The sequence below is a fragment of the Geotrypetes seraphini genome, chromosome 2 (genome assembly GCF_902459505.1).
Source record: "Geotrypetes seraphini chromosome 2, aGeoSer1.1, whole genome shotgun sequence".
Lineage (NCBI taxonomy): Eukaryota > Metazoa > Chordata > Amphibia > Gymnophiona > Dermophiidae > Geotrypetes > Geotrypetes seraphini.
Genome location: NC_047085.1, coordinates 314,840,098 through 314,857,493, shown reverse-complemented (window position 1 = coordinate 314,857,493; position 17,396 = coordinate 314,840,098). Strand labels below are relative to the sequence as shown.

At 43.0% G+C, this 17,396-nt stretch overlaps 1 protein-coding gene across 4 annotated transcripts in view; it reads right to left on the bottom strand.

The window, feature by feature from the left end:
* The window catches only part of EAF1 (ELL associated factor 1), an 84,001-nt gene that overhangs the window by 53,912 nt on the left and 12,693 nt on the right, over window positions 1-17,396 (bottom strand). For all 4 annotated transcript variants that reach the window (XR_004538017.1, XR_004538019.1, XR_004538018.1 and 1 more), the window contains exon 3: window positions 9,066-9,202. Coding sequence is in view for 1 of the 4 variants with exons in the window: in XM_033930050.1 (XP_033785941.1) it covers window positions 9,066-9,202 (137 nt within the window). In the remaining 3 variants the exon portion in view is untranslated. The remainder of the gene's footprint in view (window positions 1-9,065; window positions 9,203-17,396) is intronic.

The window sequence follows — 17,396 nt, the reverse complement described above, 5'->3', positions numbered from 1 at the left end:
AAGCAGTTCAGCTTATGTGGTTAAGGGCTGAATATTGCACTTTAAATACATAGGGGGAAATTCTAGAAACAGCGCCTAAATTTTGGCATTGGTAGATACTCTACCAGCACCCAAGTGAAGTAACAAACGTAATTTAAAATAGCATAAAAGGGCACCATTAAAGTGCCTACCGGCGCTTAAATAATATGCATCAGAATCACACATACATAGGTGCTTTAGGCCACCGAGCGCCACTATGGGTGTAGCTAACACAGGAAGTGGTATTAGGCAACCTAAAGTGCCTATGTAAGTGTGATTCACGACAAAGATAGGTGACAGAAATGTAGGCCCGGAAAACCATGGCCTACATTTCTAGTGCCTATCTTTCATGGAGGTGCTATTCTCTATAGGGTACCATCCCGTGACTTATATACTATAAGTGGCCAACATATAACTAGATTTTCAGTGCTAGTGCCAAGACATAGCCTGGCATTGAATAACTGGGAATAAAACTAGCAGTGGACATAAAAATGCTGAACATTGCTGAATATTGGCCAGTATATCTCCAGGTAACGTACACACTGGTCATTCATCAGTATGGGGAGAGCTTATTATTGTTATTATTAATAATAATTTAAACCTTTAAGTCACCTTTCCAAGCATTGCTCTAGGCAACTTCCAGAACTATTAGTAATTCAGGAACAAGAAGGGTGCCTGCCTCGAATGGTTTAGAACAAACTAGGTACCTCAGGCAATGGGAAATAAAGTCCAAGGTCACAGGAGCATCACTGGAGGAAGCAGGAAATGAACCCAAACTTCCCTGGTTCTCAGCCCATTGCTCTGACCATTAGGCCACTCCTACAACGGTGACATTTTCTAGGAATGGCAGAAGCTAGCTTTAAGGAAAAAAAAAAAAAAAAGGCCACAGACTCAAACTTTCTAGGCAGCTGCATAGTTGGTGATTCTTCTTTGCTATGACCAATCTGATTGTATATCACCTGCTAATTCAGATACTGAAAAGGCAATCAAGAGACACACTTGGCTAAACATACAGATCTGACCTATCCCACTGGTACACTGATTGGCACTGTGATGATTATTCTCTCCATTCATCTATATTTAAGCATGTTTAGCATCTGATACCTTATTTCAAATGTTTTCTCTCTATATATTTGGCAAACACAATAACCATTGTGGATAAGACACCAGCATTAAGGGCTCCTTTTACAAAGCTGTGCTAGGGCCTTAACGTATGGAATAGCACGCGCTAGATTACTGAACACGCTAGCCGCTACTGCTTCCTTTTGAGCAGGCGGTAAATTTCTGGCTAGCGTGCACTAATCCGGTGCATGCGATAAAATCGCTAGCGCAGCTTTGTAAAAGGACCCCTAAATGTATCTTAACAGAGTATTCAAAAACCCAAGTTTCATTTAGGCATGAGACCTTTGCCTCACAGGTTGGGTCCCAGCCTTTAACAGTTTATAGTCACAATTTATTTATTTCTTGATATACCATGAAATCATAAAATAGAAAATCTAGGTGGTTTACAATAAAATAAATAATAACAAGTTAAGATAAAATGGTAAGAGTACACAAAACCTACGTTATGATTCTTTTTTGCTAAATATTATAGAAAAAAAGGAAGGGCAAATATGAGGAAAGTAATTCATGTTATTGTTGAAATTCATAAGTTATTGTTTTGTGTATACCTAGGTAAAAAGAAAAATAATTGACGTGCCATCATTAGTTTCAACACCTAGGTAAAAAGAAGGGTTTTGAACGTTTTCTTAAATTTAAAAAAATGAGGGTTCTATCCTGATAAAAAGAAGGAGATTGCTTCAGATAGATGGGGCAACAACATTAAAGCATGAGTTCTGAATTGTGCCCAACTGCATGTAATGACACAAGCAATTAATTCAGTCAAATTGTAACCCTGCTTTTCAGTGTTTGTAAGTCTTGTGACAGTTTTAGATTCTCCAAAGAATTAGCTCCAAACAAAAAAATTCAAAAAGTTCCATTTACAACAAGTTTACCCAGTTAAGTATGCTGAGGTCCAGACCAGAGGTCTGCACGAGAACAGGGATTGCAGGAATCCCATGGGACTCCAACAGGGATCCCCCCCAGGTCTACAGGACTCCCGCGGGGATCCCCCCCAGGCTCACAGGACTCCAGTGGGGATGGAACCGGGGTTCCCGAGGCCTGAAAAGAAAATTAGTAGAAGATAGACAAAAGTAGAAACTGGGACCAAGATGATTGAAAAACAAAATGTTCCACCATCTATAGCAAGGGAGATGTTCATTTTGAGGGGGGCTAAGCTCAAAGTGGGAGGCCCAGCACCCTCTCATGGTTATACCACCAATTGTGTTTAGTACAAAATAAAGTACTTGCTGAGTTTGTTTTGGGGTTACCAGTTCAGTATTGGCACATTTTTCTTATGCAACCATTGTCCTGAAAAGTGCCTCTCTCAATTCTGCTTTAAATAATTTTGATGCTGTATTGTTTGATACTTTACTCATTGCTGCATTAAAAATCATTTGTGGATCTTGGAAGGACCTCTCACAAGTTACCTATGCCAGATGATGGAACCAGATTTATTTGCTCTTCAAATATGAGTTTTATATTGCTAAAAAATCCAACTCTTTTATTTCTTTTAACAAAAAATAGTCGACCTTACAGTCACATGATCTAATGTCTAGTCTAATTCTTTCTGTTGATGTATGCATCTCTTATTTCTGTTCACTGTTGTTTATATTGTATTTTATTGTTGGTTTAAATAAACTAAGACTTAAAAAAAATCAAAATTGTCAGAAGTAATTGCTGCTTTTTATGGGGACAGGCAACTTTTATGGGGGGATGGACGGGGACAGAGGAAATTCCTCGCAGGGTCGGGCAGAGTTGGAGGGGATTCCTTGCGGGGATGGGCGGAATTTCTGTCCCCATGCAACTCTCTAGTACAGACAGAGAACCAGGACAGATCCACAGCACACTTCCAAAGGCTGGAAGAATAGGAGAAGAAAACATCTTAACAGTGGCTTGCTGCAACACTTCCAGTTTCCAAGCTGATAAGATAGCAAGACTGTTTCACTTTCAGAGTCACACTGATAGCTACTCAAACAAGTTCAAAAGTGCACCTGAAGACCAATATATGAAAACTGCCAAATTCATCTCTTTACACACTTTCACCGTCTGCAATGGAGGCTAAGAGATCTTCCCCTGCACAAAAATGCTTTCCATTTCCTCCGAGGATGGCGCAATATCCATGTCAGGAGGTGGAAGAGTTTATAAAGAAATTAATATCACCCTAGTACTGGACCTTTTCCAAAATACAGATACAGGGGTGTGTTTTTGATTAGTTTGTGCTGTTGGTTTCATGTCTCTGGTAGAAGTGCCTTGAAAGTTTGGAGGCTTCTTCTATCTATTCCACAGGCTATGTTTTCTGACTGGGTTTTAGGTTTTAGGTTTCATGCCAGGCAAAGTGGGTTGACAAATAACTGTCTCTAGATCCTAGCTATGCCTCAGGCATCTTATAACTATCAGAACAAGCTAAAAAGATATTGAAAAAGTCTCCATACATTTATTTTCACCATATCTCCTATCAAATTGAACAGAATTAGCTCTTCAGGGGCGCTGCTGAGCCCGCGACAAATGGCAGCCTGATCTCAGAGCTCCTGCCCCAGCTTCCTGAATCATAACCACCGCGTCTTCAATAGCGCTCGAATAGTCGCCAAATCGATCGCAGCCGACTTATTAAATATTCCTGATTCTATATATCGGGCGACTTAACCAATCTGACCACATGGCTGATAAGAAAATTGGAAAGCGGCACAAGCCAGACCCGCCATCACCATCGAAGGTCCCACTTCCTGTTTCGGACGGAGATAACAACGCAAAAGAAATTCTGGCTGAATTAAAGGTACTAAAGGAAATAGTAACTGACACAAAAACTACTACGGATGAAATTAATGATAAACTCACAACTTTATCGGCTGATTTCTCCATACTGCAAACACGTGTTACCACGCTCGAGGAGAAAATGGCTGCGACCTCCGTTTCAGTGTCTGAGCTGCGCAAACAAACGGCCAGAATCTCTGTTCTTGAGAAGGACCTGGAGGATAGTGGGAATCGCTCACGAAGATGTAACATACGCATTTTAGGCCTTATGGAAGGGCCACATGAATGTGATTTAGCTAAATACTTAGAAGATCTCATTCCTAAGTTACTGGACATCACGTTCACCCGCAACTTTGAAATCGAAAGGGCACATCGGGTACCCTCTTACCGCAATGCCAATGATCGCTTTCCCAGGCCTATAGTATTCAAATCCCTCCGGTACCAACATGTGCTAGAAATAATGCAACGTGCAAAAATTCGCTCTCCGGTGAAACATGAAGGCACTACCCTGCTGTTTGTTCCTGATCTGAACAAGTCTACTGCACTTCGCCGTAAGCAATTGCTCTCCTACAGGCCGCAGCTTAAACAACTATCAGCTAAGTTCGGCATGATGTATCCCGCCCGTATGAGAGTCACACTGCAAAATCAAACTAAGGATTTCACCTCGCCTGAGGAGCTTGCAGCTTTCATTGAGCAGCAGTCACCTACTCCAATCCACCAGGTCTGACTGTGTATCTTCCACTGATGTACCTCTCTGAAAGTGGTGACCTGCTCTCATCTGCCTGGTTAGGCTTGAGGACTCTGGCTTGCACTGACTGTGAGCTGTTGATTGATATTATATTAATGTTATGTTAAAATGGTGGCTATTTTCATGGTTGGACTTTGTCCACATTTAGTCTTGTTTATTAAGGGGTCTCTGTTTTTCTTTCCTGCTGTTTTAGCCTCTCTGCTGCTCTCATAGGTTTTCTATTGGCTTTCTTGCCTGATTCTTCTATGATTGTTCATGAGTTCACGTATATCTCTTCCATCATGATGCTTTCTCACATGACATGTATTTGTTTAACTCTGAAAATCTACAGGAATGTACTTCTCTTCTCCTTAATAAGGTGCTGTACTACTTCCAGACCTGCAATCACGGTATTTTCTCTCACTTACATAAATGTCACTTAACATCATATCGCTGAACGCAAAGGGCCTCAACAATCAGATTAAATTAAAAAAGATTTTGACACATCTCGATCAAAACAACCCGGATGTCATAATGATACAAGAAACTCATTTAAACCAGTCTGCCTCCAGCAAAATACGTTTACCATGGTCTATGCCTGCTTACTTTTCAGCTGCCCCAGATAAAAAAGGTGGAGTACTTACCTTGATCAGAAAAAAACCAGGTCTGTTGATAACATCTTCTACTTCTGACCTCAATGGTAGGTGGGTTAAGGTTATATTGCAGTATGCGGGTCAAACTATTACCATACTCAACATATATGGCCCTAATTCTGACTGCCCTGACTTCTTTCGCTCCCTGGCTTCTACTGTGCTTTCAGATCCTAATTCCCAACTCATATTGGGAGGTGACTTCAACATGATACTAAACCCTACAATAGACAGGAAATCACAATGCACATACAAGAAATCCAGATCATGGTTTGCGCTACAAGACCTCATTCGAATATTGCACCTCTCTGACATCTGGCGATGCATGCATAATACTGAAGAAGCATTCACTTTTTTCTCCAATCCCCACCTCACATACTCTCGCATAGACTTCTTTTTATTGAGTAATTCATTATGCACTTCGGTCATTGAGTCCACCATATCTCCTATCACGGTCTCAGATCATGCCTCGATAGCACTAAAACTCGCTTTTCCACAGCAGCCCCCTCAACAAAAACACTGGCGCTTCAACTCTAATTTACTTCAGGACTCTAAGTTTAAGGTCACCATCAGAGAAGCTATTAGAGAATACTTTGCACTTAATACTCCGGAGCAAACATCCTGGCCCATTTGCTGGGACGCATTTAAGGCATCAATAAGAGGCACAATAATATCTTATACAGCTCATCAACACAAGCTACAAAGAGAACAATTACAACAATATGAGGCCGAAATTAGTGTTATGGAGTCTAAACATCAACAGGATCCAACCAATATCGATAATCTTCTCCAACTAAATAAACTTAGGTTTCTTTATAATTCTGTTCTCCGTAAGCAAGCTTCCCAAGCCGTGTTTAAACAATCTACCACTTACTTCTCGGAAAACAACAAAGGTGGACACCTTCTGGCTACTTACTTAAAAAAACGTGCTGACAAGTCTAATATCACTAATATCGTACTAGATGATGGTGCCTCAATAACTGACACTACAGAAATCGCTCAGGCCTTCAAATACTTTTATGACTCCTTATACACCTCTGAGTTGCCTCCCTCTTGTTCTAGTTCTACATCTAAGTTCTTGGATGCACTCACACATCCCAGCCTGGGAGTTGAAGACAATTCATCCCTGGACACACCTATCTCAACCTCTGAGATTTCCATGATCATCAACTCCATGTCGCTCCGCAAGGCTCCAGGTCCAGATGGCCTGACTGTAGAATTTTACAAGGAATTCCAAGATGTTCTCCTATCACCATATCTACAGTTCATTGAACATCTCGTCTCCACGGGACGAGCCTCAGGCACCTTCACTGAAGCTCACATCATCGTCCTTCCTAAACCGGACAAAGACCCCAGACACATCTCTAATTATAGGCCTTTATCATTGATAAATGTTGATGCCAAAATATACGCAAAACTTCTGGCTAATCGTTTACAATCTGTGATCACAAAACTAATCACTCCCGATCAATGTGGCTTCATCTCAGGTAGATATTCCAATGATAATACTCGTACCTTCTCGCATATCATCAATCAGGCTCAACACTGTAAACAAGACCTCTTAGCTGTGGGGCTAGATGCTGAGAAGGCTTTTGATCGAGTGGAGTGGCCTTTTATGTTTTCTGTTTTGCGTTGGTTTGGAATTTCTCAGGCTTTCATTGATAAAGTTCGTATTCTCTACTCCTCCCCTTCAACCAGGACACTCATAAACGGCTCACTTTCATCACCTTTCCAACCATCCAGGGGAACCAGACAGGGTTGCCCCCTGTCACCTTTGCTCTTTGATTTGGCCCTCGAACCATTGCTCATAGCCATCCGCTCGTCCCCTAATATTGATGGATTCAAGTTTCGTGACTTAGAAATCAAAACATCCGCATATGCAGATGACATTTTACTATATATGACTCCTTCCTCATTACCCCCACTTTTTCAATTAATCAACGACTATTCTTTGGAATCTGGATACAAACTCAATACAAGCAAGACGGAAGTAATGCCACTCAATTGTCCTTCTATGGAATCAGAAGTGAAATCCCTAGGTGTCACCTGGTCGAGCTCAAAAATGAAATATCTGGGCGTTATGTTCGGTCCCTCGTTGGATGAGACGACTCAACTCAATATTGAATACCTACTCAATATTGCTAAATCTACCACGAGCAAATGGTCACCGTTGCACTTATCTTGGTGGGGCAGGTTAGAGACCATTCGTATGATGATCTCGCCTAAACTTAATTACGTGCTGAGCATGCTTCCATTTTTTCTCCCATCTTCATTTTACAAAAGCATTGAATCCATTTTATCTAATTTTTTGTGGAACAAAAAACAACCACGGATAGCATTGCTTAAACTAAAGGCGGACAGATCTTGTGGGGGGGTCAATTTCCCCAATTTTTTCCACTATCATTGTGCATTTCTGATCCGCCAATGGTCCCCACATTATCCGACACTACAATCATCTGAGATACCATCCTGGCTTCTCCTGGAAAACCTCAAATATGGCGAGACACGCATGATGATGCTGATGGGAACTCAGCTATCACGACTGGACAAAGCGGACCCAGTTCTCACTTCTTACTGGTCTGCCCTACATAAGGTTGACTCGCACCTCGATGTTAGTTGGGATAAATCAAATCTCATCCCCATCTGGAACAACGCCAGATTTCAAATACAAGGCTCTCCAATCTCCTGGCGGCAATGGCAACAATGTGGTATTCACACAATCCAGGACCTGATACAGGGGGACAGTTGGATGTCTTTTCAAGACCTTTCTCGGAAGTGGAAACTACCCAATAGCCAACAATTTCAATGGATCCAATTAACACAATGTATCAGGAAAGTGATACCGGACCCCCATACTTTAATCTCTCGTCCAAGTCTGGAATCTCTACTATCCAAGTTCTCAGTATGGCACCACAAAGCATCTCTCTGGTACAAATGGCTGCAAAAAACTTACTTCAGCACTCCTAAGTACTCAGCTCTTAAATGGAATGAGGATTTGAACCTACCATCGGATGCTATAGATTGGTCTGTCATTTGGCAACAACTGTTTAAATCCATCAAATCAGCATCTCTATTACAATCAATGTATTATGTATTACATAGAGCACTATGGACACCCATACTGGCCAATAAGATAGACTCGACAAAATCCACTGACTGTTGGACTTGTTTAGTCCATACTGGCTCTTTGAAGCACCTTCTATTTTCTTGTAAACACCTGACACTGTATTGGGAGAAGGTATGGAATATTATATGTTCAGTGTTACATATACAAGAGCCACTCACTTTTAACATTGTCATTTTGAATTCAAATGGTATTTCCTCCCCCTTTGACTCATCTGAATGTAAATTATTGACCATAATGATGTCTCTAGCTATTCAAAATGTTCTTTGCTGCTGGAAAGATCTGTCAAAGATTGATTATCATACCTGGTAGAATAATCTTTGCCTGATTAGCAAATATGAAAAAGCCCTGGCGGAACGAACTACATCCCTTTGCAAATACATTAATACTTGGTCACCTTTAATTGCATATTGCTCTGAGTCTAATAATGCACCTTAAATGCAGGTGAATCGCTCCTTATCACCTTATCTTTCATGATATTTCATTCCTATTTATTTGATTATGTCTACCAACAATCATACATCTGTTGAAGCTGTATCATATCTATATCGTTTTGCTCATGAACAAACTGTCAAAATTGTTATCTTTTGTCTTCTGCTGTTATTTTCACTTCAACCTTAATAAAAATATTTGAACTAAAAAAAAAAAAGAATTAGCTCTTCAAACTTTCAGTTGTAGAAAGTGTGCCCCTTACCTGGTTTTCTTTACTTGTATGCTGCTGCTAAGTTTTTCCAGCACGTACTCGCCGGTGTCATGATTGATAATAAGTACACAGTCCTTCTGGTACAGTCTTTTATTGCCTTTGAAAACTGTCATGGGAGGTGTTGAACCCTGGGGCAAGAAGAAAACAGAGAACATGCTTCTTTGTTTCTATCATACACTAATGGAGGCTCACAGCCCTCAAATGCCTCCTGTCCAACCCACTGCACCGTTAGCAAGGAGCACAAAGAATGAGGCACTACAGGACACAACTAACAAAACCAAAAGGGGTTAGTCCTGCAATATGAATTTTCTGGAGTTTAAAGATTTGATATTCATACATCCCACAGATATATTACTCTCACACAGAGAAAGATGAGTTGTATGCCTTTTTGCAAAAAAAAAAAAAAAAAAAATCACTTCACAATTGCTTGACATATACATGTGAGAAACAGAAAAGTTAACTTCCAGTCTGCCTACTATTCTGGAGTAATTCTGACTTTTGTTTGTATCACCCCAGCTCTGAGTTTAAATAAGGCTGACCAATGTGTTAATGATTTATCCAGCCCAATCCTTGGGAATATAACACATTGCTTGAGCTTCTGTTACATACAAAACACATTCCACTTCTGTAAAAGAGAGTAGTCATGTCACATGGTCTTGTGTGGAACTCCTCACCAGCTGCTGATGTAACATCTCACCCTTACAAATGATGTCTCTGTAATGGGATCTGAAGATAATGTCATGCACTGTAACAGATACAGGTCCTTTCCTGTTTATAGATTGCTTCCATGGCAGCCTAGGGCTCAGGACACCGTACTGCAACACAGGAAGCCCACTGGTGTAGACACAGCTCAGGAAGTCCCACCCTGAGCCACAGAGCAGCATATAATAATAAATGTAATAAATAATAAATTTTATTTTTATACCGCAGTACCTCTCAGTTCTATCCTATTTACAGTAATGAAAAACTGGACAACACAGCGATAGTACAATAGTATTAAGAAGTTTTAACATTTTCCATAAAATATCTTGCTCCGGAATCTTCCTGACAGAAATCAAAGACCAAACAGGCTACATAATGCAGAGAATTGATAAAAACATAAAAGGATAAATAAAGTGTCAGTCACCTAATGCATGCATGCACTCTCATATCAAATCAGATCTGGTGCCAACTCAAAGGCCTCACAGATTATTAGGAGTGTCAGAACAACTAAAAGTACTATATTCACATACCATAAACAAAGTTTCTTTTAAGAAAAAATGATTGCTTGTTCGAGGGAAATAAGGGCTCTTTTATTGAGCTGTATTAGGTGCTACTGCTAACTAGTGCCTAATATAGGACGCACCAAAGTGTTCTGTGTTATTTTTGGCATCTGCATGTGCTAAGTGCATGGTACTTTTTTTTGCTACTTTTTGAGGGAATGTGTCAGGGGCGGAGAATAGGTATGGAAACAGTATCCAGTTAGTATAGGTACATTAATATATGATAACTGGTTACCGCAGGGTTAATGCAGGAGCTCCTTCATTTTTTTTTTTAATGGCTGTGTGCTAATGGTAACATAAGCGCACAGACATGTACGAAACAAATACAAAAAGACTTTTTCATAGCTGTGCAAGAAATGGACTTAGTACATTGAAAAGACCTGCATAAGGGCGCACTAAGCTTAGTAAAAGGGCCCCTAAATGTTTTATAAGAGTACAATCTCTTTGTTGAGAAATATATGACAAGTAAAGTTGTGGTTCTTTATATAGGAGGGTCAATTACAGTCTGTAAGGGTGGAAGAGAAGACCAATACAAAACGAGTACTCAATGGAAATGCTGGTGCCAAAAACAATAACAGAACTGCTGAAAGAATGGAGCAAGAACAGAAGGCAGGAAAGATATTCAAAGTAAAGGAGACAGGAAACGAGGTTGAATATTACATTACATTACATTAGGGATTTCTATTCCGCCATTACCTTGCGGTTCAAGGCGGATTACAAAAGGTTAATTTAAAAAAAACAGAGTTACAATGATTAGCAAGAGAGGTAAGTTGTAGATCTTATAAACATTTAGCGGGTTGTTGAGGGTGAGGTGGTTTGTGAAAGAGTTAATAGGTGGTCATAGTGGAAGTTCTTTTGTTATTATTCGTGCAGTAATGGATAGGTCAAATGTCAGTTTTAGAGTTATTAAACGGTCGTGATGTTATTGCTGCTTCAGGAATTTCTTGAAAAGTGTGGTTTTTAATTCTTTTCTGAACGTCCTATAGTCTGGGGTGGTCATCAAGAGGTTGGAGATCTTGTTGTCCAGCCTTGCGGCTTGGGTGGCCAGGAGGCCGTCGTGTAGTTTTGTTCTTTTTACTTCCTTGATTGGGGGGGGTATGAATGGGGAGTGCGTTTTTCTGTGTCTTGTAGTGGGTGCTTGGATAAGGCGATTGTTCAAGTATGATGGGCTGTCTCCGTGTAGGGTTTTAAATAATATGCAGTAGAATTTGAATTGGATTCTTTCTTGGATTGGAAGCCAGTGTGAGTTGATGAAGGCTTCAGTGATGTGGTCATGTTTTTTCAAAGAGTAGATGAGTCTCAATGCTGTATTTTGGATTGTTTGGAGTTGTTTGATCGTAGTTGCAGGGCAAGGAAGGAAGAGGATGTTGCAGTAGTCCAATATACTTAGTATTAGGGATTGTACTATCAGTTGGAATTGTGTTCTTTCAAAGAATTTTCGGACTTGTCTCAGATTTCTCATGACTGCGAATGATTTCTGAATTGTTTTATTTATTTGCGGTTGCATGGTGCAGCATCTGTCTATGGTCATGCCAAGTAGTTTTATGGTGGTTTGGATGGGATATTTGATTGCGTTTATGTCTAAGTTGGTTGTGGTTTGGATCTTGTCATTTTCGAGAAGGATGAATTTTGTTTTGTCTTGGTTGAGTTTAAGTTTGTGATTTTTCATCCAGGTTGTGATTGTTTCAAGTGTTTGGTGAAGTTTGTCTGTCATGGTAGGTTTAGAATGATCGTATGGGATGAGGATGGTGATGTCATCAGCATAACTATAAGTGGTTATGCCCAGATTGTCCAGATGCGTTCCTAGAGAAGCAGTGTAGAGATTGAAGAGGGTGGGGGATAGTGGAGATCCTTGTGGTACGCCGCAGGGGTTTGACCAGGATTCTGACTTTTCTTTGTTTGATTTTACACTGTAGGTTCTGAGTTTTAGGAATCCTTCAAACCAAGAGTATACTTTATCTGAGATGCCTATTGCGTCTAAGATCTGTAGAAGGATGTTGTGATCCACTAGGTCGAATGCCGCAGTTAGGTCCAATTGTATGAGAAGCATTTTTTTCCCTGTACTAAGGTGTTGTCTGACGGTATCCATAAGGGAGCCTAGTAGTGTCTCTGTACTGAAATTTGTTCTGAAGCCTGATTGCATGGGGTGGAGTAGGTTGTGGTCATCTATGTAGTTGGTGAGGAGTTTGGCTACTAGGCCTTCTATAATTTTGACATATAGCGGAATTGAGGCTATAGGTCTAAAGTTAGATGGGTGGTTTTGTGGTGCTTTTGGGTCTTTTTGGATTGGGGTGATGACGATTTCGCTGAGGTCAGCAGGGAATGTGCCTTCTGTGAGCGTGAATTGAATCCATTGCAGAATTATGGTGCGGAATTTTACACTCGAGGTGGTAAGGAGATATGAGGGGCAATGGTTGAGGTCACAGGAGGCATGGCTGTATTTTTTGTAGAATTTGTTGAATTCTGACCATTGTATGTTGGGGAATTGAGTCCAAATTCTGTCTGCTGCAGATGCCTCTTTTCCTGAAGGGTGGATTGTGATTGGGTTTTGATGGGATGGGTTAAGGATGAGGGTGGCTCTGGTGTTGGTAATTTTGTTCTTGAAGTGTTCTGCTAAGAGGGTGGGTGATGGTGGAGGTGTGTTCGTGGTGGTTGTGTATGGTTTGGTGTCTGTTAATTCTTTCAGGATTTGGAATATTTTTTTGGAGTCTTGGGTTTCCGTGCCTATGAGATTAGTATAGTAGCTTTTCCTCTTATCCCTTAGTTGATTTTTGTATTGTTTGTTGATTTTTTTCCATTCGGTTTTTGTTTGATCTTGGTTCTTTTTTCTCCATTTTCTTTCTAATCTTCTACACTGTCTTTTGAGTTGGAGTAGTTCATTATCAAACCATTGGTCTGATTTCCTGCTGGTTCTGGTTTTGGTTTGTAGGGGGGCCAGATCATCAAGGATGTTGGTGGACACATTTTTCCAGTGGGAGATGAAGTTTTTTGGGTCGCAGTCTTGGATAGTTTCGTCTACATTTGACCAAAAAATGGTTGGGTCGATATGTTTGCGTGTGGTATATGTGGTTTTTTTTGATTGAGGTGTGTGTTTGGTCATGGTCCAGTTGATATTGAAGTTGTATGTGTAGTGGTCTGACCATAGGGAAGGGGACCATGTTCCGTTAGGAGTTTGGATTGCTGGATTGGATGGTTGGTGAGTCATGAATGCAGCAATGTCCAGTTGATGACCTTTTTCATGGGTGGTTTGTGGATTTAGGATCTGGAAGGATAAGGCATTGAGGAAGGATAGACAGTTATTTGCTGGTGTGGAGGTTGTGTCTTCTAGGTGTAGGTTTAGGTCTCCTAGGATGAGGTTATATTCTGCTGTTAATGAGTTTTGGTAGATGAAGTTTTCAAATTCAGGTCTCACTGTGGTCCAGTTTCCTGGTGTTATGTAGCAGAGCAAGCAGTTTAGTGAGTTTTTTAGTGTTGGGTTTGTGAGATGACACGCTAGGAAATCCATTTGCGGGGTGGATGTTTTTTCAAGTATGTTTAGAGTTAGGGAATTCTTGATTATTATTGCTAGTCCTCCTCCTCTTTTTTTTTCTCTGCAGGTTACTGTTATTTTGTATCCCGGCGGGCATACTTCTTTTATTCTTGGGTCTGTGTCTGAGGTTAACCAGGTTTCAGTGAGGAATAGGCAGTCAAGTTTTTCTGTTTTTATCCAATTTTTTATGTTTTCTGTTTTGGGTCCTAGTGCTCTGATGTTAACATAGGCACATGTAAGGGAGGTCGTGTCAGTCTGGGGAATGTGTGTTGTTTCCGGGTATATGAGTGTTGTGGGAGATGGATGAGATTTTGTTTTCGGAAGTGTTGATCTTCTTCTCCAGGTAACAGTGATGGGGTGTTGAGTGCTGGTGTGGTGGTTCGAGTTTCTTGTTGTGATTATTCTTCTGTTGGGGAGTTGGAAGTTGGTTGTACTGGAGGATGTGGTTGTGGTGGGTAAGTTGTTTGCTGCTGCTTTCCAACTAGAAATGAGGAGGATTATCAAAAGGGTGGCTAGAGTGTGTGTATGCAAGGAGAACTTCATTTTTGATGACTGGTTCGGAGTGTTAGGTAGAAGGAATGGTTCTCCCTTTGAGTCCCAGCTGGATCGGGAGTGGCTGGTTTTTTCGTGCTGGGAGGAGTGGGAGGAGCGGGGATCTTACGCTCCTTACCTTATGTTGGAAGTCGGCCAGGGGGGTCGCGGGTCGGCTGACAGATGGATATTACAGTCTTTATCTGCTCTCATGTTTTGTTTCTATAAGTACCAGAAAATAGAAGCAAACAAAAACTGCAATAACAGCTTAGAAAAACAAAAAGCAGAAGATATATAGGATCAAAAAGAATCTTTTATTAATGAAAGAAACAAAATGGTCCCAGGTAGGTATATTCAGATATCAAAGGAGATTTCAAAGTTTGTCCAACATGTTTTGGTGCCCATCCGTCCCAAAGCTCCGCCTACTGGTGGGGCCTAAGGCGCCTGGGCCAATCAGAATAGGCCCGGGAGCCTTAGGTCCCTCCTGGGGGCAGGGCCTGAGGCACATGGTCGGGTTGGGCCCATGTGCCTCAGGCCCCGCCCCCAGGAGGGACCTAAGGCTCCCGGGCCTATTCTGATTGGCCCAGGCGCCTTAGGCCCCACCAGTAGGCGGAGCTTTGGGACGGATGGGCCAATCCGGCCTCATTCCGTCGTTGGCTGCCTGCCGGACAGGCGGGTTTGGCTCCCGTCTGTCTGGCCAACTACAGAAAGGTACGGGGAAGGGGGTTGGGGGTGTCGTGGGGGTCGGCCAGGGGGGTCGCAGGTCGGCTGGGGGGGGCGGTCGGAGGTTCTTGGGGGGGGGCGGTCGTTGGGGGGGGGGGGGGGTTGCGTCGAGGGCAGGAGGGCCTGGGATCCCTCCTGCCCGTAATGTAGTGCAGGGTGGGGTTAGGGGGTCGCCGTGGCCAAGAGGACTTGGGCTCCCTCCTGGCCCGATATTGTCGGGGAGTTGGAGAATCGGCGGGGCAAGAGGGCTTGGGCTCCTTTTTGCCCCGATCGTGTCGGGGAGTCGGGGGGGCAAGAGGGAGCCAGGCGGAGAGAGGGCAGTTAAGCGCAGTGCCTGCGCGGAAGGATGCAGCTCGGGCGACTTCGTTGTGTGAAACGAAGTTCGTTGTACGAATCAAGACATAAAGTTCGTTGTGCGCAGCGTGCGCTGTGCGAGGCGTCCGTTGTGTGAGGCACCACTGTATCACAAATGCCGAATTACAAGTACAGTATTTCAATTTCAAAGAATTGCCTGTTATAGGGTGGTCCCAACTCAGGCTCTCTATGGTGTATTCTGTCATAGGCAGGGCAGCGCTGCACCATCTGTAACACCCGTGTGCCCTAAGCAGACCCAGAAAGGACCTATATTCCTTGCCCAGAAGGTGCCAGGCCATCCCAAACCCACAAGAATGACAAGGATGTGGGTAAAAGTAAAAACTTTCACATTAACAGGAAAGAGGTTAGTTGTCAAACCGGACCTGGATGCCAACTCCCTCCTGCCATGTTAAACCCCTCCTGGCCTGGCCGGGATGCCAACTCCCTCCTGCCATGTTAAACCCCTCCTGGCCTGGCCGGGCCCACTTTCCTCTCTGTGGCAAAATCTAGTCCGACCGTCTGGCCGGGCCGGGCCACCCACCAAAAAACAAACTGCAAGAGGGATGCCAACTCCCTCCTGCCACTACCCCGGATACCCCCTCCCCATTCCAGACCCCCTTTCCACCCCCCCTCCCCGTTCCTTTAATGGAGCAGAAGGGGTGATCAACTCCTCCTGCTTCAATGCCTCCTGCGATGACTCTGAGGCCTTAGGCCCCGCCCCAGCGCATCATGTGATGCACTGGGCAGGGCCTAAGGCCCTGATTGGCTCAGGCTCCTACCTTGGAAGTCCCTGATTGGCTCAGGCACCCCAGGCCCCTCCCAAGGTAGGAGCCTGAGCCAATCAGGGCCTTAGGCTCATCCCCGTGCATCACATGATGCAACAGGGCGGGGCCTAAGGCCCACATTAGTAGTATATCATCAGGAGGGGCAGGTGCAGGAGGAGTTTGCTGTTGCTCCTGCTGCCCGAAGACATCACTGGAGGCCTAAGGAGCAGGAGGGACTGAGCACCCCTCCTGCTCCCAACTTTTAGGTTCTGGCCCGGCCAAGAGATTAAGTTGCAGGGAGGGAGGGAGGTGTGCCGTGGGCCAGGCCTTTTGTGGAGAATTGGCACAGGCGGGGGGAGGACATCTAAGCCACGACTTTTTTAAAAAAAATTTAACTTTTTTGTTGGGCAGGGAACCCGTGGTTTTAACCCGCGGGTTAAAACCACGGGCTCGCAGTGTGAGGAAGGGCAGGAGAGATGTGGGGCAGCAGAGAGCAGGGCTTTTAATGGAGCTGGAGAGTCGAAAAGACATTTTCGACTGGTCCCCAGCAGTCGATTTTTGGGTTGATCGGCCAGCCCAATCGGATCAGGAAATTTGTTTAGCGAATCGCGTCCCTACCTACTTTGCATGCAGTTCCCCTCATTTGCATGCATGGATTGGAAGCGGATTACAGGAGAGGTTAGTGAATCGGGCCGGGGTCGCTAAGGGGTCAGAAACCGATTGGTACACGATCAGTTTGCTTAGTGAATCTAGCCCAAAGAGTTAGGCCGTGAAGCTTTTGTTTTGTTTGTTTTGAATGATAAGCTCTAACGCCTGTCCTATCCTGGGAGAGAGATTTGTAAAACTCTGCTTTCAGCAGAGAAAGAAAGGAGAGACCTCTGCTAAAGCTGTTCCAGTTTGCCCTAGAGACAAGAGTTTTTTTTCACAAACTGTTTGCATTTCAAAGTGATTATTTTGTCCTGTTTGAAGCTGAAGTTGATTATTTTGAATTGTAAAGGATTACAGGCATTCTCCACAGCACTGTTTGTGGTCAAGTTTGGGGGTGGGGGGGGTTGGCAAGAAAAATAAAGAAATTGCTGAATTTAAGTCTTGGACTGTTCTGATATTATTTGGAGGCGCATGGGCATGAGTAACCACGTGTCCGTCCAGAAGTGTGCGC